The sequence below is a fragment of the Mesocricetus auratus genome, unplaced genomic scaffold, assembly GCF_017639785.1.
Source record: "Mesocricetus auratus isolate SY011 unplaced genomic scaffold, BCM_Maur_2.0 Super-Scaffold_100052, whole genome shotgun sequence".
NCBI lineage: Eukaryota > Metazoa > Chordata > Mammalia > Rodentia > Cricetidae > Mesocricetus > Mesocricetus auratus.
Window position 1 is genome coordinate 1,116,623 of NW_024429229.1, and position 15,755 is coordinate 1,132,377.

The following is a 15,755-nucleotide window of genomic DNA, read 5'->3' on the forward strand; positions in this document are numbered from 1 at the left end:
ATGAATTCTCAGGAAGTCTTTAATTTCTTTTTCATTTCTTCTTTGTCCCAGGAATGGTGCAGTTGTGCATTATTCAATTTCCATGTGTTTGTAGGGTTTCTGCAGTTTGTGTTGTTGTTGAATTCTAATTTTAACGCATGATGGTCTGATAAGGTGCATGGAGTTATTCCAATTATTTTGTAGCTGCTGACTTTTGATATGTTGCCAAGTATGTGGTTGATTTTTGAGAAGGTTCCATATGGTGGTGAGAAGAATGTATATTCTTTTTTATGTGAATGAAATATTCTATAGATGTCTGTTAATCCCAGTTGTGTCATTAATTCTATTAGACCATTTGCTTCTTTGTTGATTTTCTGACTGGTATTCCTGTCTAGTGGTGACAGTGGGGTGTTGATATCTCCGACTATAAGTTTTTTGGGCTTTATAGGTGATTTAAGTTTTAGTATTTTTTTCTTTTACGAATGTGGATGCCTGTGTAATTTGGACACAGTTGTTCAGGATAGAAACTTCATCATTGTTGGATTTTGCCTGTGATGAGTGTAATGACCTCCTTCTCCCCTTTTGATTCATTTTATTTTAAAGTCTAATTTGTTAGATATTGTGATTGCTACCCCTGTTTTTTTCTTGGGTCCATTTGATTGGAAAATCTTTTCCCATCCATTAACTCTCAGGTAATGTCTGTCTTTGAGGGTGAGGTGTGTTTCTTTTATTCAGGAGGATGGAGTGTTCTGTCTTCGAAACCATCCTGTTATCGTGTGTATTTTTTGGGTGATTTATGGCCATTAATATTGAGGGATACAAGTGACCATTGATTGTTCATTCTTTTGGATATGGAATGGTTGTCGTTGGTGGATTTATGTGTGGAATCCACATCTTTTTTCTTCTGGCTCTTTGAAAAGTGGGATTATCTAATGCCTATGTTTTTATGGTTGTAGTTAACTTACTTGGATTTGTGTTTTCATTCCAGAACTTTCTGTAGGGCTGTTAGTGGATATGTATTGCTTGAATGTAGTTTTTCATGGAATATCTTGTTTTTTCTGTCTATAGTGATTAAGAGCTTTTCTGGTTATAGTAGTCTAGGCTGGCTTCCTTGTCTATTAGCATTGGAAAATATCTATCCAGGACCTTCTGGCTTTCAGAGTTTCCATAGATAAGTCAGGTGTAATTCTGATAGGTTTGCCTTTTAATGTTACTTGGCTTTTTCCTTAGCTGCTCTTAATACTCTTTCTTCATTCTTTTTATTTGGAGTCTTGATTATAATGTGGTGAGGGGATATTTTTTGTTGTTCACTCTGTTTGGAGTTCTGTAAGCTTCTTGTACCTTCATTGGCATGTTTTTCTTTAGGTTGGGAAATTTTTCTTCTATGATTTTGTTGAATGTATCTTAAGCCCCTTTGAGGTGTTTTCTTCACCTTCTTCTATACCTATTATTCTTAGGTTTGGTATTTTCATGGTGTCCCATATTTCCTGGATGTGTTGTTTTAAGGATTTGTTGGACTTAAAATTTTCTTTGGTTGATGAATCCATTAATCCTAGTGTATCTTCAACACCTGAGATTCTCTCTTCCATCTCTTTTATTCTGTTGTTAGTAATTCTTGTTTTAGTAGTACCTTACTGTTTGCCCAGCTTTTCTATTTCCAGCCTTTCTTCTGATTGTGTTTTAATATTGTCTCTAATTTAGTTTCAGCCCTTGCTCTGTTTGAATTGTTTCTTGCAATTTTCAGATTTGTTGCATTTATGAATTTTTGTTTTGCTTATTCTTCCATTTCTTTCATTATTGGTTTGCTTTTTCTTCCATTTATTGTAGGTTTTCGTTTGTTTTTTCATCAATTTCTTTGAGGCATACACCTATGTCCTCTTTAAGGCCTCTATCATATTCATGAAGTTGTTTTTATATTCATTTACTTCTGCTTAATTTGCATTTGGATGTTGGAGTCTTGCTGGTGGGGTCTCTAGAATCTGGGGTGGGTCATATTTTTTCTGTTGCTGAGTGTGTTTATGTATTGTCTCTTTCCCATCTCTTCTTCTAGTGGGTGCAGAAATAGCAACTTACATGTATGATACTTAGAGGACCAGAGTTTCCTTTCAGGGGGTGCTAGCAAGCCCAATACTCTGGTAGTTCTTCTATTCCATGCCCTAATTCTGGTCCTGTGGTTGGAGAAGAAGACAAGGAATCTGGGTTGCTTAGCCTCCCACCTGGTTTCCTGGTGCCTGGTTCTGCTGGTTTCTTGGTCACATTGGTGGAAGAGAAGACCTGGAATCTGGGCTGCTTTGCTCTCTCCTGGATGGGAAGATCTGTGCACTTCCAAGGTGATCCCCAGGTACTGGAATGCAGGGCCAGATGCAGGGTCAGTTTAACTGGCCCCAGCAGAGCTGCTGGTCCCCTGATCTCCTGGATCTGGTGGTTCTCTGGTTTCCTTGGTTGAAGACCTGCAATATGGGCTGCTGTCTTTCTGCAGGGATGGTAAACTCTGTGCAGTTCCCAGAAGATCTCCAGGAACAGGATGTGCTGGTTTCCTGGTCTGGTTGGTGGAAGAGAATACCTGGAATCTAGACTGCTCAGCACCTGCCAGGATGGGAAGTTCTGTGCAGTTCCTAGGTGATCCCCAGGCACTAGAATTCAGGACCGGATTCAGGGCCTGTTTACCTGTTCCTTCTGGATGAGCTGGTCCCCTAGTCTCCTGGATCTGCTGGTTTCCTGGTCTCCTTGGTGGAAGAGAAGACCTGGAATCTGGGATAATTGGCTCCCACCACAATTAAAAGTTCTGTGCAGTTCCCAGGTGAAGCCCAAGCACTGGAATACAGGCGCAGATGCAAGGCCTGTTTTACCTGGTTCTGCCTGAGCAGCTGGTCCCCTGATCTCCTGCATCTGGTGGTTCTCTGGTTTCGTTGGTTGAAGAGAAGACCTGCAATGTGGGCTGTTGGCTTTCTGCCGGGATGGTAAGCTCTGTGCAGTTCCCAGGTGATCTCCAGGCACTGGGTCTACTGGATTCCTGTTTTTGTTGGTGGAAGAGAAGACATGGATTCTGGGCTGCAAGACTACATCCAAGATATGAAGCTCTGTGCCATTCCTAGTCGATTCCCAAGCACTGGAATGAAGACCCGGAAGCAGGGCCTGTTTTACTTGGTCCAACTGGACCTGCTGGTCCCCTGGTCTCCATGATCTTCTGGATTCCTGATCTCATTGTTTGAAGAGAAAACATGGAATATGGACTGCTCAGCTCCTGCCGGGATGGTAAGCTGTGTGCAGTTCACAGGATATACACAGTCACTGGGTCTGCTTTTTCCTGGATTCAGAGGTGGAAGAGAACGATGCAATATGGCCTACTTGGCTTCTGCTGGAATGGGAAGCTCTGTGCAATTCCCAGGCAATCCTGAGGCGCTGGAATTCAGACCTTGATACAGGGACTGTTTTAATTGGTCCACCAGAGCAGCTAGTCCCCTGGACTCCTGGGTCTGTTGGTTTCCAAGTCTTTTAGGTGGAAAAAAAGACCTGGAAAGTTGGCTGCGTGGCTCCCACAAGGAGGGGAAGCTGTGTGCATTTCCCAGGGGGATCCCCATGCACTGGAATGCAGTCCCATATGAAGGGCCTGTTTTAGCTGGTCTGCATGAGAAGTGCGTCCGCTAGTCTCCTGTGTCTGCTGGTTTCCTGGTCTCCTTGGTGGAAGAGAAGACCTGGTATCTGGGCTGCTCATTCTTGCTGGGATGAGTTCTGTGCAGTTCCCAGATGATCCCCAGGTACTGGATCTGTGGATTCCTGGTGTCGTTGGAGGAATAGAAGAGTTGGAATCTGGGTAGTTTCTTCTTTTCCGAATGAGAAGCTCTGTGCAGTTCCCAGGAGATCCCAAGCACTGGATCTGCTGGTTTCATGGTCCTGTTGGTGGAAGAGAAGACCTGGAATCTGGACTGCTTGGCTCTCATCAGGAAGAGAAGCTCTGTGCAGGTCCCAGCTGATACCCAGCCACTGGAATGTCAGCATTCATGCAGGGACTGTATTACCTGTTCCCACCGGACAAGCACTTTCCCCAGTCTCCTAGATCTGCTGATTTCCTGGTCTCCTTGGTGGAGGAGAAGGCCGGGAATCTTGGCTGCTTTTTGCCTGTACAGATGGAAGCTCTCTGCAGTTCCAAGGCGATGGTCATGCACTTGATCTGCTGGTTTCCTTGTCCCATTGGTGGAAGAGAAGACCTGGAAACTGCGCTGCTCAGGACCTGCCAGAATGGGATACTCTGTGCAGTCCCCTGGCTATTCCCAGGCACTCGAATTCAGAACCGGAGGCACTGCCTATTTTACTTGGTCCCGCTGGACCAGCTGGTCAACTGGTATGGATGTGCGCATTTCCTGGTCTCCTTGGTGGAAGAGAAGACTTGGAATCTGGGCTGCTCTGCTCCCGCAGAGGTGGGAAGGTCTATGCAGTTCCCAGGTGGTACGAACACACTGGATCTGCTGGTTTCTGATGACCTTCTTGGAAGTGAAGACCTGGAATCTGGGCTGCTCAGCTCCTGCCAGGATGAGAACATCTGTGCTGTTCTCGGGTGATCCCCAGGCACTGGAATGCAGGACTGGATGCAGGGCCTGTTTTGCATGGACAAGCCTGACCAGCTGTTTCCCTGGTTTCCTGGATCTTCTGATTTCCTGGATTTGTTGGTGGAAGAGAAAACCTGGAATCTGGGCTGCTCGGCTCCTGCCAGGAAGGGAAGCTCTGTACAATTCCCAAGCGATCCCCACACACTGGATCTGCTGGATTTCTTGTTTTGTTGGTGGAAAAGAAGACCTGGAATCTGTGCTGCTCGGGTCCCACCTCAATTAAAATTTCTTTGCAGTTCCCAGGTGATCTTCTGGCACTGGAATGCAAGCCCAGATGCAGAGCCTGTTTGACATGGTTCTGCTTGAGGAGCTGGTCCCCTGATCTCCTGGATCTGCTGTTTTCTGGTCATGTTGGTGGAAGAGAAGACCTGGAATCATTGCTGCTCGCTTCATGCAAGAATGGGAAGCCCTGTGCAGCTCCCAGGTAATCTCTAGGTACTGGGTCTCCTGGATTCCTGTCCCGTAGATGGAAGAGAAGACCTGTAATCTTGGCTACTCTCTTCATGCTGGGATGGGAAGCTCTGCAGTTTCCAGGTGATCTCCAGGTATTGGATCTACTGGATTCCTGGCCTCATTGTTGGAAGAGAAGACCTGATATATGAGCTTCTTGGCTCATGCTAGGATGGGAAGCTCTGTGCATTTCACAGGTGATACCCAGGCACTGTGTCTGTTAGTTTCCTAGAATCGTTGGAGGAAGAGTAAAACTGGAATCTTGGCTGCTTGCTTCCTGCTGTATTTGGAATTTCTGTGCACTTCCCAGGCAATCTCCATTCACTGGATCTGCTGGTTTCCTGGTCTCCTTATTGGAAGAGAAGAACTAGAATCTGAACTGCTCAGCTCCTGCCATAATGAGAAGCTCTGTGCAGTTCCCAGGATATTACTATGCACCTGGATCTGCTGGGTTCCTGGTCCCCTTGGTGGGCCAGGACTTGGAATCTGGGCTTCTCCTTCCTGCCAGGAAGGGAAGCACTGTGCGATTCCTAGGCATCCCCAGGCACTGCAACTGCTTTTTTCCTGGTATTGTTGGTGGAAGCAAACCCTGGAATCTGGGCTGCTCAGAACCCACAGTGATGTGAAGCTCTGCACTGTTTCCAGGCCTCTCCAGGCACTGGATCTGCTGGTTTCCTTGTCTTGTTGGTGGAACAGAAGACCTGGAATCTGGCCTGCTGGTATCCTGCTGTGATGGGCAGCTCAGTGCTGTTCCCAGGATATCCCCAGGCACTGGAATGCAGGCACAGATGCAGGGCCTGTTTTACCTTTTCCTCCCTGACAAACTGGTCCTCTGCTTTTTATTTGCTCATTTACTGTTATCAATGGTGGAAGAGAAGATCAGGAATCTGGGCTGCTCGGTTCCCACCGCGATTAAAAGTTCTGTGCAGTTCCCAGGTGATCTTCCGACACTGGAATGCAGGTCCAGATGCAGGGTCTGTTTTACAGTGGTTCTGCTTGAGGAGCTGGTCCCCTGATCTCATAGATTTGCTGGTTTTCTGGTTACATTGGTGGAAGAGAAGACCTGGAATATTGGCAGCTGGCTTCATGCTGGGACGTGAAGCTCTGTGCACTTCCCAGGTGATCTCCAGGTACTGGGTAAACTGGATTCCTGGTCTCGTTGGTGGAAAAGAAGACTGGAAATATGGACTACTTGGCTCATGCTCGGATGGGAAGCTTTGTGCATTTCACAGGCGATAGCCATAAATTGTGTCTGCTAGTTTCCTGTACTCATTGGTGGAAGAGAAAAACTGGAATCTTTGCTGCTTGCTTCCTGCCATGATTGGAATATCTGTGCACTTCCCAAGTGATCTCCATTAACTGGATCTGCTGGCTTTCTGGTCTCGTTGGTGGAAGAGAAGAACTGGTGTCTGGTTTGCTCTGCTCCCGTCAGGATCGGAAATACTGTTCTGTTCCTACCTGATCCACAGTCACTGGAATGCAGGCCCTGATGCAGGACCTGTTTGACCTGGTCCTGCCTGAGCTGCTGGTCCACTGGTCTCCTGGATCTGCTGGTTTCCTGTTCTCATTGGTGGAAGAGAAGACCTGTAAACTGGGCTGCTCAGCTCCTGCCAGAATGAGAAGCTCTGTGCAGTTCCCAGGCTATCCCTAAGCACTGTATCTGCCAGGTTCCTTGTCCACTTGTTGGAAGGGAAATTTGGAATCTGGGCTTCTTGCTTCCTGCCAGGAAGGGAAAGTCTGTGCATTTCCCAGGTGATCCCCAGGCACTGGATCTGCAGGTTTCCTGGTCTCATTGGTGGTAGAGAAGAACTGGAATCTGGGCTGCTCAGCTCCTGCCGGAATGGGAAAATCTGTGCTGTTTCCAGGTGATCCCCATGCACTGGATTTGTGGGGTTCCTGGACTCCTTGGTAGAAGAGTAGACCTGGAATCTGGGCTGCTTGGCTCCTGCTGTGCTAGGAAGCTCTGTTCAGTTCCCAGGGCGATCCCTAGTCACTGGAATGCAGGCCAGGATGCAGGGCCTATTTCACATGATCCCACTGGAACAACTGGTCCACTGGTTTGGATCTCCTAGTTTACTGGTCCCATTGGTTGATGTGTAGACATGGCATCTGTGTTGCTCAGCCTCCACCGAGATTAGAAGCTCTGTGCATTTTTCAGTGGATAACAAGCACTGGATCTGCCAGGCGGTGGTGGCACACAGCTTTCATACCAGCACTCAGGAGGCAGAGGCAGGCAGATCTCTGTGAGTTTGAGGCCAGGCTGAACCAACAGCCTCCAAAACAATACAGAGAAACCCTGTCTCATAAAACCAAAAAAAGGAAAAAGAAAAAAGAAAAAAAACAAGCACTGGATCTGCTGGTTTCCTGGTCTTTTTGGTGGAAGAGAAGATCTGGAATCTGGCCTGCTCATTTCCCACCAGGATGGAAAGTTCTGTGCAGTACCAAGGGGATCACAGGCACTGGATCTGTTGGTTTCTGGGTCAAGTTGGTGGAAGAGTAGACCTGGAATCTGGGCTGCTCAGCGCCTGATGGAATGGGAAGGTCTGTGCAGTTCCCAGGCTATCCCCAGGCCCTGGAATGCAGGCCCGGATGCAGGGCCTGTTTCACCTGGTACCCCAGGACCAGATGTTCCCCTGGTCTCCTGGGTCTGCTGGTTTCCTGGACTAGTTGGTGGAAGAGAACATCTGGAATCTGGGCTACTCAGTTCCCACCGGTATGGGAAGCTCTGTGCCGTTCCCAGGGGATCACTGGATCTGCTGGTGTACTGGTCATTTGGTGGAAGAGAAGACCTGGAATCTGGGCTGCTTGCTTCCTGCCCAGTAGGAAGGCCCTGTGAAGTTCCCATTCAATGCCCAGACACTGGAACTGTTGGTTTCCTGGTCTCATTGGTGGAAGTGAAGACCTGGAATCTGGGATGCTTGGCTCCTTTCCTGATGGGAAGTTCTGTGCAGTTCCCAGGCTATTCCCAGGCACTGGAATGCAGGTCCCAATGCAGTACCTCTTTTACCTGGTACTGCCTCACCAGCTGGTCCCCTGATCTCCTAGTTCTACTGTTTTCCTGGTCTCATTGGTGGAAGAGAAGACCTGGAGTCTAGGCTTCTAGCCTCCTGAACAGATTAGAAGATCTGTTCAGTTCCCAGGCTATCACTAGGCAATGGGTATGCCAGTTTCCTGGTCTCGTAGTTGGAAGAGAAGACATGGAATCTGGGATGCTCGGCTCCTGCCCAAATGGAAAACACTGTGCAGTTGCCAGGCGATTCCCATGCACTGGATCTGCTGGTTTCCTGGTCCCGTTAGTTGAAAAGGAGACCTGGAATCTGTTCTGCTCATCTCCTGCCAGGATGAGAAGATCTGTGCCGTTCATAGGTGAACACCACGCAATGGAATGCAGGAACAGATGCAGGGCCTGTTTTACCTGGTTCTGCCAGACCAGCTGATGCCCTGGTCTCCTAGATCTGCTGGTTTTCTGGTCTGGTTGGTGAAAGAAAAATCCTGGAATCTGAGCTGTTCTTTTCCCTCCTGGATAGAAAGTTCTGTGTAGTTCCCAGGCGGTCACAGGCACTGGATCTCCTGGATTCCTGGTCTGGTTGGTGGAGAAGACCTGCAATCTGGGCTACTCTGATCCTGTCGAATGGGAAGTTCTGTGCAGTTCCCAGGTGATCCCCAGGCACAGGATCTGCTGGTTTTCTGGTCAAGTTGGTGGAAGAGAATACCTGGAATCTGGGTGGATCTGTGCTTGATAGAATGGGAAGCTCTGCACAGTTCTCAGGCAATCCCCAGGCACTGGAATGCAGGCTGTTTGCCTCCCCTGGGATTGGAAGCACTGTGCAGTTCCCAGACGATCACTCGGCACTGGAATGCAGGCCCAGATTCAGGGCCTGATTTACCTAGTCCTGCTGGACCAACTGATGCCCTGTTATCCTGGATCTGCTGGTTTCCTGGTCTTGTTGGTGGAAGAGAAGACCTGGAATCTGGGCTGCTCGTCTCATGCTGGGATGGGAAGCTCTGCGCACCTCCCAGGTGATACCCAGGCATGGTGGATCTGCTAGTTTCCTGGTCTCCTTGGTGAAAGAGAAGACCTGGAATGTGGTCTGCTCAGCTCCTGCCTGAATGGGAAGCTCTGTGAGGTTTCCAGGTGACCCTAGGCAATGGATCTGCTGGTTTCCTGGTATCCTTGGTGGAAAGAAAACCTGGAATCTGGGCTGCTAATCTTCTGCCTAGATGGGAAGCACTGACAGTTCCCAGGTGATCCCCAGGCACTCGAATGCAGGCCCAGATGCTTGGCCTGTTTTACCTGCTCCGCCTGGACCAGCTGGTACACTGATCTGGATCTGGTGATTTCCAGGTGTCCTTGGTCGAAGAGGTCACCTGGAATCTGGGCTCCTCAGCTCCCACCTGGATGGGAATCACTGTGCATTTCCCAGGCGATCCCCAGGCACTGGAATCCATGCCCAGATTCAGGGTTTGTTTTACTGGTCCCTCGGGCCCAGCTTGTGCCCTGGTCTCCTGGATCTGCTGGTTATATGGTCTCGTTGGTGGAAGAGAAGACCTGGAATCTCTACTGCTCATCTCCTGCTGGGATGGGAAACTGTGCTGTTCCCAGGAAATACTGAGGCACAGGATCTACTTGTTTCCTGGTCTCGTTTGTGGAAGATAAAACTGGAATTTCGGCTCCTCAGCTCCTGCCAGGATGGGAAGCTCTGTGCAGTTTCCAGGAGACCCCAGGAACTGGAATGCAGGCCCAGATGCAGGGCCTGTTTTACCTGGTCCTCCTGGACCAGCTGGTCCCCTGGTCTGGATCTGTAGGTTTCCTTGACACATTGGTGGAAAAGATGACCTGGAATCTGGGCTTTTCGAATCCTGCTGGGATGGGAAGCACTTTGCAGTTCCCAGGCAATCCCCAAGCATTGGAATGCAGGCCCAGATGCAGGGCCTGTTTTACCTGGTCCAGCCAAACCAGATGGGCAATGTTCTCCTGGATCTGCTGGTTTCCTGGTATTGTTGGTAGAAGAGAAGACCTGGAATCTGCTGTGCTTTGATGCCTCCTGGATTGGAAGCTTTGTGCGATTCCCAGGTGATCCCCAGGCACTGGAATTCAGGCCTGGATACAGGACCTATTTTACCTGATCCCGCTGGACCTAATCGTCCCCTGTTCTGGATCTGTTTCATGGTTTCTTTGTTGGAGCAGAAGACCTGGAATCTTGGCTACTCATCTTCAACTGGGACAGGAAGCTCTGTGTATTTCCATGGCCATACCCATGCACTGGATCTGCTGGTTTCCTGGTCTCGTTGGTGGAAGACAAGACCTGAAATCTGGGCTGTTCTGCTCCTGCCATGATGGGAAGCTCTTGTAGTTCCCAGGAGATCCCCAGGCACTGGAATGCAGGCCAGGATGCAGGGCCTGTTTTACCTAGTCCTCCATGATCGGCTGGTTCCCTGTTCTCCTGGATCTGCTGGTCCTGGTCTCATTGGTGGAATCTAGGCTGTTTGCTTCCTGTCCAGATGGGAAGCTCTGTGTAGTTCCCAGGCGATCTCCAGGCACTGGATCTGCTGGTTTTCTGGTTGTGTTGATTAGAGAGAAGACCTGGAATCTGGGCTGCTTGGCTCTTGCCGGGATGAGAAGTTTTGTGCAGCTCCCGGGTGATGCCCAGGCACTGGAACACATGCCCGAATGAACGTCCTGTTTTAGTGGTCCTCCCAGACCAGCTGGTCTTCTGTACTGGATCTGCTGGTTTCCTGATCTCGTTGGTGGAAGAGAAGACCTGGAATCTGCGCTTCTAGTCTTCCACCGGGATGGGAAGCTCTATGCAGTTCCCTGGTGATGCCGGGGCACTGGACCTGCTTGTTTCTTAGTCTCGTTGGTGGAATACCTGACCTGAAATCTGAGCTACTCTGTTCCCGCGGTGATGGGAAGTTCTTGCATTTCCCACGAGGTCCCCAGGCACTTGAATGCAGGCCAGGATGCAGGACAAATTTTATCTGGTCCTGCAGGACCATCTGGTCCCCTGGTTTCCTGGATCTGCAGTTAGATGATTTGTGCAGTTCCCAGGTGATCCCCAAGCACTGGAATGCATGACTGGATGCAGGGCCTGTTTTACCTGGTTCCACTGTACCAGCAAGTCCCTTTATCCCCTGAATCTGCTGGTTTCCTTGTCTTGTTGGTGGAAGAGAAGCCCTGGAATCTGGGCTGCTCATCTCCCACTAGGATGTGAAGCTCTGTGCAGTTCCCATGTGATCCCCAGGCACTCAATCTTCTGGTTTCCTGGTCTCGTTGGTGGAAGAGATCATCTGGAGTCTGGGTTGCTAGCTTCCTTCCAGGATGGGAAGGTTTGTGCAGTTCTCAGGCGATCACCAGGCACTGGATCTGCTGGTTTCCTGATCTCGTTGGTGGAAGAGAAGAACTGGAATCTCGGATGTTTGGCTCCCTCCTGGATGGGAAGCTCAGTGCAGGTCCCAGGCAATCCCCAGGCACTGGAATGCAGGCCCAGATATAGGGCCTGTTTTAACTTTTCCTGCTGCAACTCCTGGTCGTCTGGTCACCTGGTTCTGCTGGGTTTCGTGGACTTGGTGGAAGAGAAGACCTGGAATCTGTGGGGCTCATCTACTGCTGGGATAAGAAGCTTTGTGCATTTCCCTGGTGATCTCCAGGCACTGGAATGCATGCTTGGATGCAGGGACTGTTTAACATGGTTCCACGGGACCAGAAGGTCCCCTTGTCTCCTAGATCTGTTGGTTTTCTGGTCTTGTTGGTTGAAGAGAAGACATAGAATCTGGGCTGCTAGCTTCATGCTGGCATGGGAAGTTATGTGCTGTTCACAGTCGATATACTAGTACTGGAACTACTGGTTTCCTTTTCACATTGTTGGAAGAGAAAATCTGGAATCTGGGCTGTAAGGCTCCAGCAGAGATGGGAAGCTATATGGAGTTCCTAGGCGACCACAGGAACTAGAAATCAGTCCCAGATGCAGGACATCACCCAGGAACTACACAGACCTTCCCATAGGATGCAGTGCATATTTTACCTTGTCTAGCCAGAGCAGCTGATCTCCTGGTCTGGACTTGCTCGTTTCTTGGTCTCGTTGGTGGAATAGAATATCTGGAATCTGTGCTGCTTGGCTTCTGCCTGGATGGCAAGCTTTGTGCAGAATCTAGCCAATCCCCAGTCACTGGAATGATGGCCTGGATACACGGCCTATTATACATTCTCCCACCGGACCAGCTGGTCCCCTGGTCTCCTGGGTCTGGTGGTTTCCTGGTCTTTTTGGTGGAAGAGATGATATGGAATCTGGGGAGCTCTGATATTGACGGGATGAGAAGTATGTTGCAGTTCGCAGGCAATCTTTAGGCATTGGATCTGCTGGTTACCTGGTCCCTTTGGTGGAAGAGAAGACATGGAATCTGGGCAGCTCTGCTCTTGAAGGGATGAGAAGCTTTGTGCAGTTCCCAGGGGATCCTCAAGAGTGGATTGGAGGTGGGGTGGGTAGAATGTGTGCTTTGCTGGGGGATTGAGAGTGACCCAGGATCAGTATGCAAAATAACTTTATTTTAAACTTCTACAAATGATAAAATGAACACAGTTATGAGAAAAATACCAAACAAACAAAATATAAGGTATTGACGATGGAATCTACTTAGTCCCCATGATTGAACCACTAGAATGTAGAATCTTCATGTAGTACAAGAAGCAAACGACACTTCTCATGGTTACTCTTGTTCCCTGATCTGTCTTTTTCTGGAATAAACTGACATCCCAATATCGAGAGCACTGCTTCAGTTGTGATAGGTAGATCCAATTCCAACGCGAACCTTGGAGTTACAGGGATACATAGATCCAATCCTGATCTGGAGGCCAGAAGACAAACACACCCTTAATTCAGACCTTGATCTGTAAATAATCCATACCCACTGGTGTGGAGACTATAAAGGGGCATGGAGAGAGGAAGGTCTTCCTCTTTGCCAGTTGGCCCTTGCTTTGCAGCAAGTCCCTCCCTTCACTGGCATTAGCGACTACTTCTCCTGACTTCCAGAATATACTGAAGACCAGTGGACAGGTCCCAATTTCTGGACAGAGTAAGTACTGAGGTCTTGCACTTTCCACAGCTAGATACTGTGAGGTTATCAGGCCTACATACCTAAGTCATTCTAAGGAATCCCCTTTCTTCATATGGTCAGAGTTTCTTTCTATCTGTTCTGTTTCTCTAGGGAAACCTGGTACAACATTTTTTATATGAGGGCATAAAGTGCTCCAAAACATCCAAGAGTTGAGTAAAATTGTCAAAAGTAGTTACCTATTGACCTAGGATTCAATCTAGAAAAGGAAACAGTGTGGTGGTGAGATTGCAGCTATCCCTAGAAGCTCAATCTGTCCTCTCTGAATCTAACATTGAAATCTGGATAGAAAATATCAGAGACCCAAGTCTCCAGTCTGAAAGAGCTGGGAATACAGAGGAAAGCAGAAAACAAAATTCTAAAAATGTGCCTGCAGTGATACATAGTTTACCATTTCTCAAGTCACTGGTGATCAAAAGAGGAAAGCAACCATAGTGCTTAGCTAGTGAAGCCTGGCAGACACGTTTCCTATGAGGACTTGTGGGACAAAGGCAGGTGGATATCTATGTGTTCAGGTCTACCCTGGGCCACACTAGATTGAACCAGCATAAAAGAGTAGCAGAGCTCAAGTCCTTGAGCCCACCAATAGACTGGTATAAACGATAGGAGCAGTGTCTTTCAGTACTCAGGCTAAAGATGATCTCCAGTTAGGCTGAGGAGAGGTAGTTGTATGATGCTTGGGGAGCCTGAGGTAGAGACAAGAGCTAGTGGCTTGGCTGCTTTGCTTGCCTGACGTTCAGATTGAAGCTTGAGCCCCAAAATCAGTCTCTGGTCTTTTATTTTTTGTGTTACAGGAATCTGTAATTGTGACCTCCAGGTTGTAGAAGAAAACGCCCTACCTATTCGTTTTGGAGCCAGGTTAACTGTCAAACTGCCACTAGGAGATATGTCAGGGGACCTGGCAGCCGAGAGCTGAGGCTTCACAAAAGTCACTTTCCAGAAATTTACCTACAGTTGGACCATCAGCAACATTTGTTCTATCATGCGGGAAATGAGGGAAGCCATTGAAAGCCCAACCTTCTCCTCAGGAGCCAGGGAAAAACAAATGAAGTTTGAAAATACACCAGAGTGGGATGGATGAAGAAAGCGAAGGCTACTTGTCAGTTTACCTAATATTGCTCAGCTGCCTAAGGAGACCAGTGTGGGCCAAGTTCCAGTTTTGGATCATCGATTCTGAAGGAGAAGAAATACAAGGCATGAAGAGCCCAAGATTCTTCAGGTTCCTAGAAAATCAACAGTGGGGATTCAGAAAGTTCATCCTTCGAGATTTCCTCTTGGCCCAGGAGCCTTGGCTGCTCAAAGACAATGAACTCAGCCTACGATGCAAGGTGACTGTGGTCTAAGAATCCTTCGGCTTCTCTGAAGAGACCATGATGCCAGGGATCCAGGTTCCAAGGTGCACTCTGGCAGATGAGCTAGGAGAGCTGTGGGAAATTTCCTTCATCACAGACTGCTGTCTGGTGGTAGCAGGCCAGGAATTCCGGGCTCACAAGGCCATCTTAGCAGCTTGCTTTCCAGTTTTCAGAGCCATGTTTGGACATGACATGGAGGAGAGCAGAACAAACCGCATTGAGATCCACGATCTGGAGCCTCAAGGCTTCAGGGCAATGATTTACACTGATTTACATTGGGAAGGCATCTGATCTCCACAGCATGGCAGATGTTCTGCTTGCAGCTGCTGACAAGTATGGCCTGGAGTGTTTGACAGTGATGTGCCAGGATGCCCTCTGCAAGGATCTCTCCATAGAGACTGCTGCCCAGAATCTCATCCTGGCTGACCTCCACAATGCAGCGCAGCTGAAAACCCAGGCTCTGGATTTCATTACAGCTCATGCTTCTGAAGTCTCTGAGACTTCAGTCTGGAAGACAATGGTGGGCTCATATCCCCACTTGCTGGCTGAAGTATACAGCTCCCTGGCTTCTGCTCACTGCTCTTTACTGGAGCCCCTTCCCAAATGCCTCAAACAATGTTATGACCCTATTAGCTCTGACCTACAGTTGTATTCTATAAGCGGCAGCCAGCATTATTTCCAACGACTATTGGGAATAGTGCGGGACACTGTAGCATTTTCAGAGAACCTGTGGAAAGACAGAAAGGGGGCTCAGGCCTTTAATACCCCTGGAAATGAGTTGAATGGCAGTTTTTGGGGAGGGAGAGCACTGCATTCTGGGATTCTCTACCCAGATGCTATATTAGTTTGCTTTCACTACATTGAGTCTGATACTGGGGAATCAGTGGTGTTGGTGGCCCCAAGCACATCCCAACAGGGTTTCTTTGGAGGAACCTCTCAGGATAAGACTGAGCAGAGCATATTATCAAGGATTTAGACCAAAGCAGAAAACAAACATGAATGTGTGCTTACAAGAGACAAGGGAGAGGAAGGAAGATTGTTTTTCTCTCCAGACCCAGTGTGTGGACTCTGGAACTTTGAAACAGTTTGCCGAGGCAGTTGGGACTCCTGCAGAGGACCAGTTCAGTGAGTTCAGCTGTCAGCTTATGAGGAAGACTTCTCAAAGTCCTTAACTGCAGATCCAGATGAATGAAATCCTCCTCTGGGTGTATCCATTTCTGTAAACCAAACACTGTAAAATGAATAAAAAATTGACAAC

The 15,755-nt window shown here is 48.4% G+C and overlaps 1 protein-coding gene across 1 annotated transcript; it reads left to right on the top strand.

Annotated features, from left to right (window-relative positions):
- The first annotated feature begins 12,210 nt into the window (after window positions 1-12,210).
- LOC121136151 (speckle-type POZ protein-like) lies at window positions 12,211-15,473 on the top strand. The gene is given in 4 exon segments (XM_040735873.1): window positions 12,211-12,352; window positions 13,940-14,003; window positions 14,197-14,758; window positions 14,760-15,473. Coding segments are annotated over 4 exon segments (1,482 nt in total).
- The last annotated feature ends 282 nt before the right edge of the window (window positions 15,474-15,755 follow it).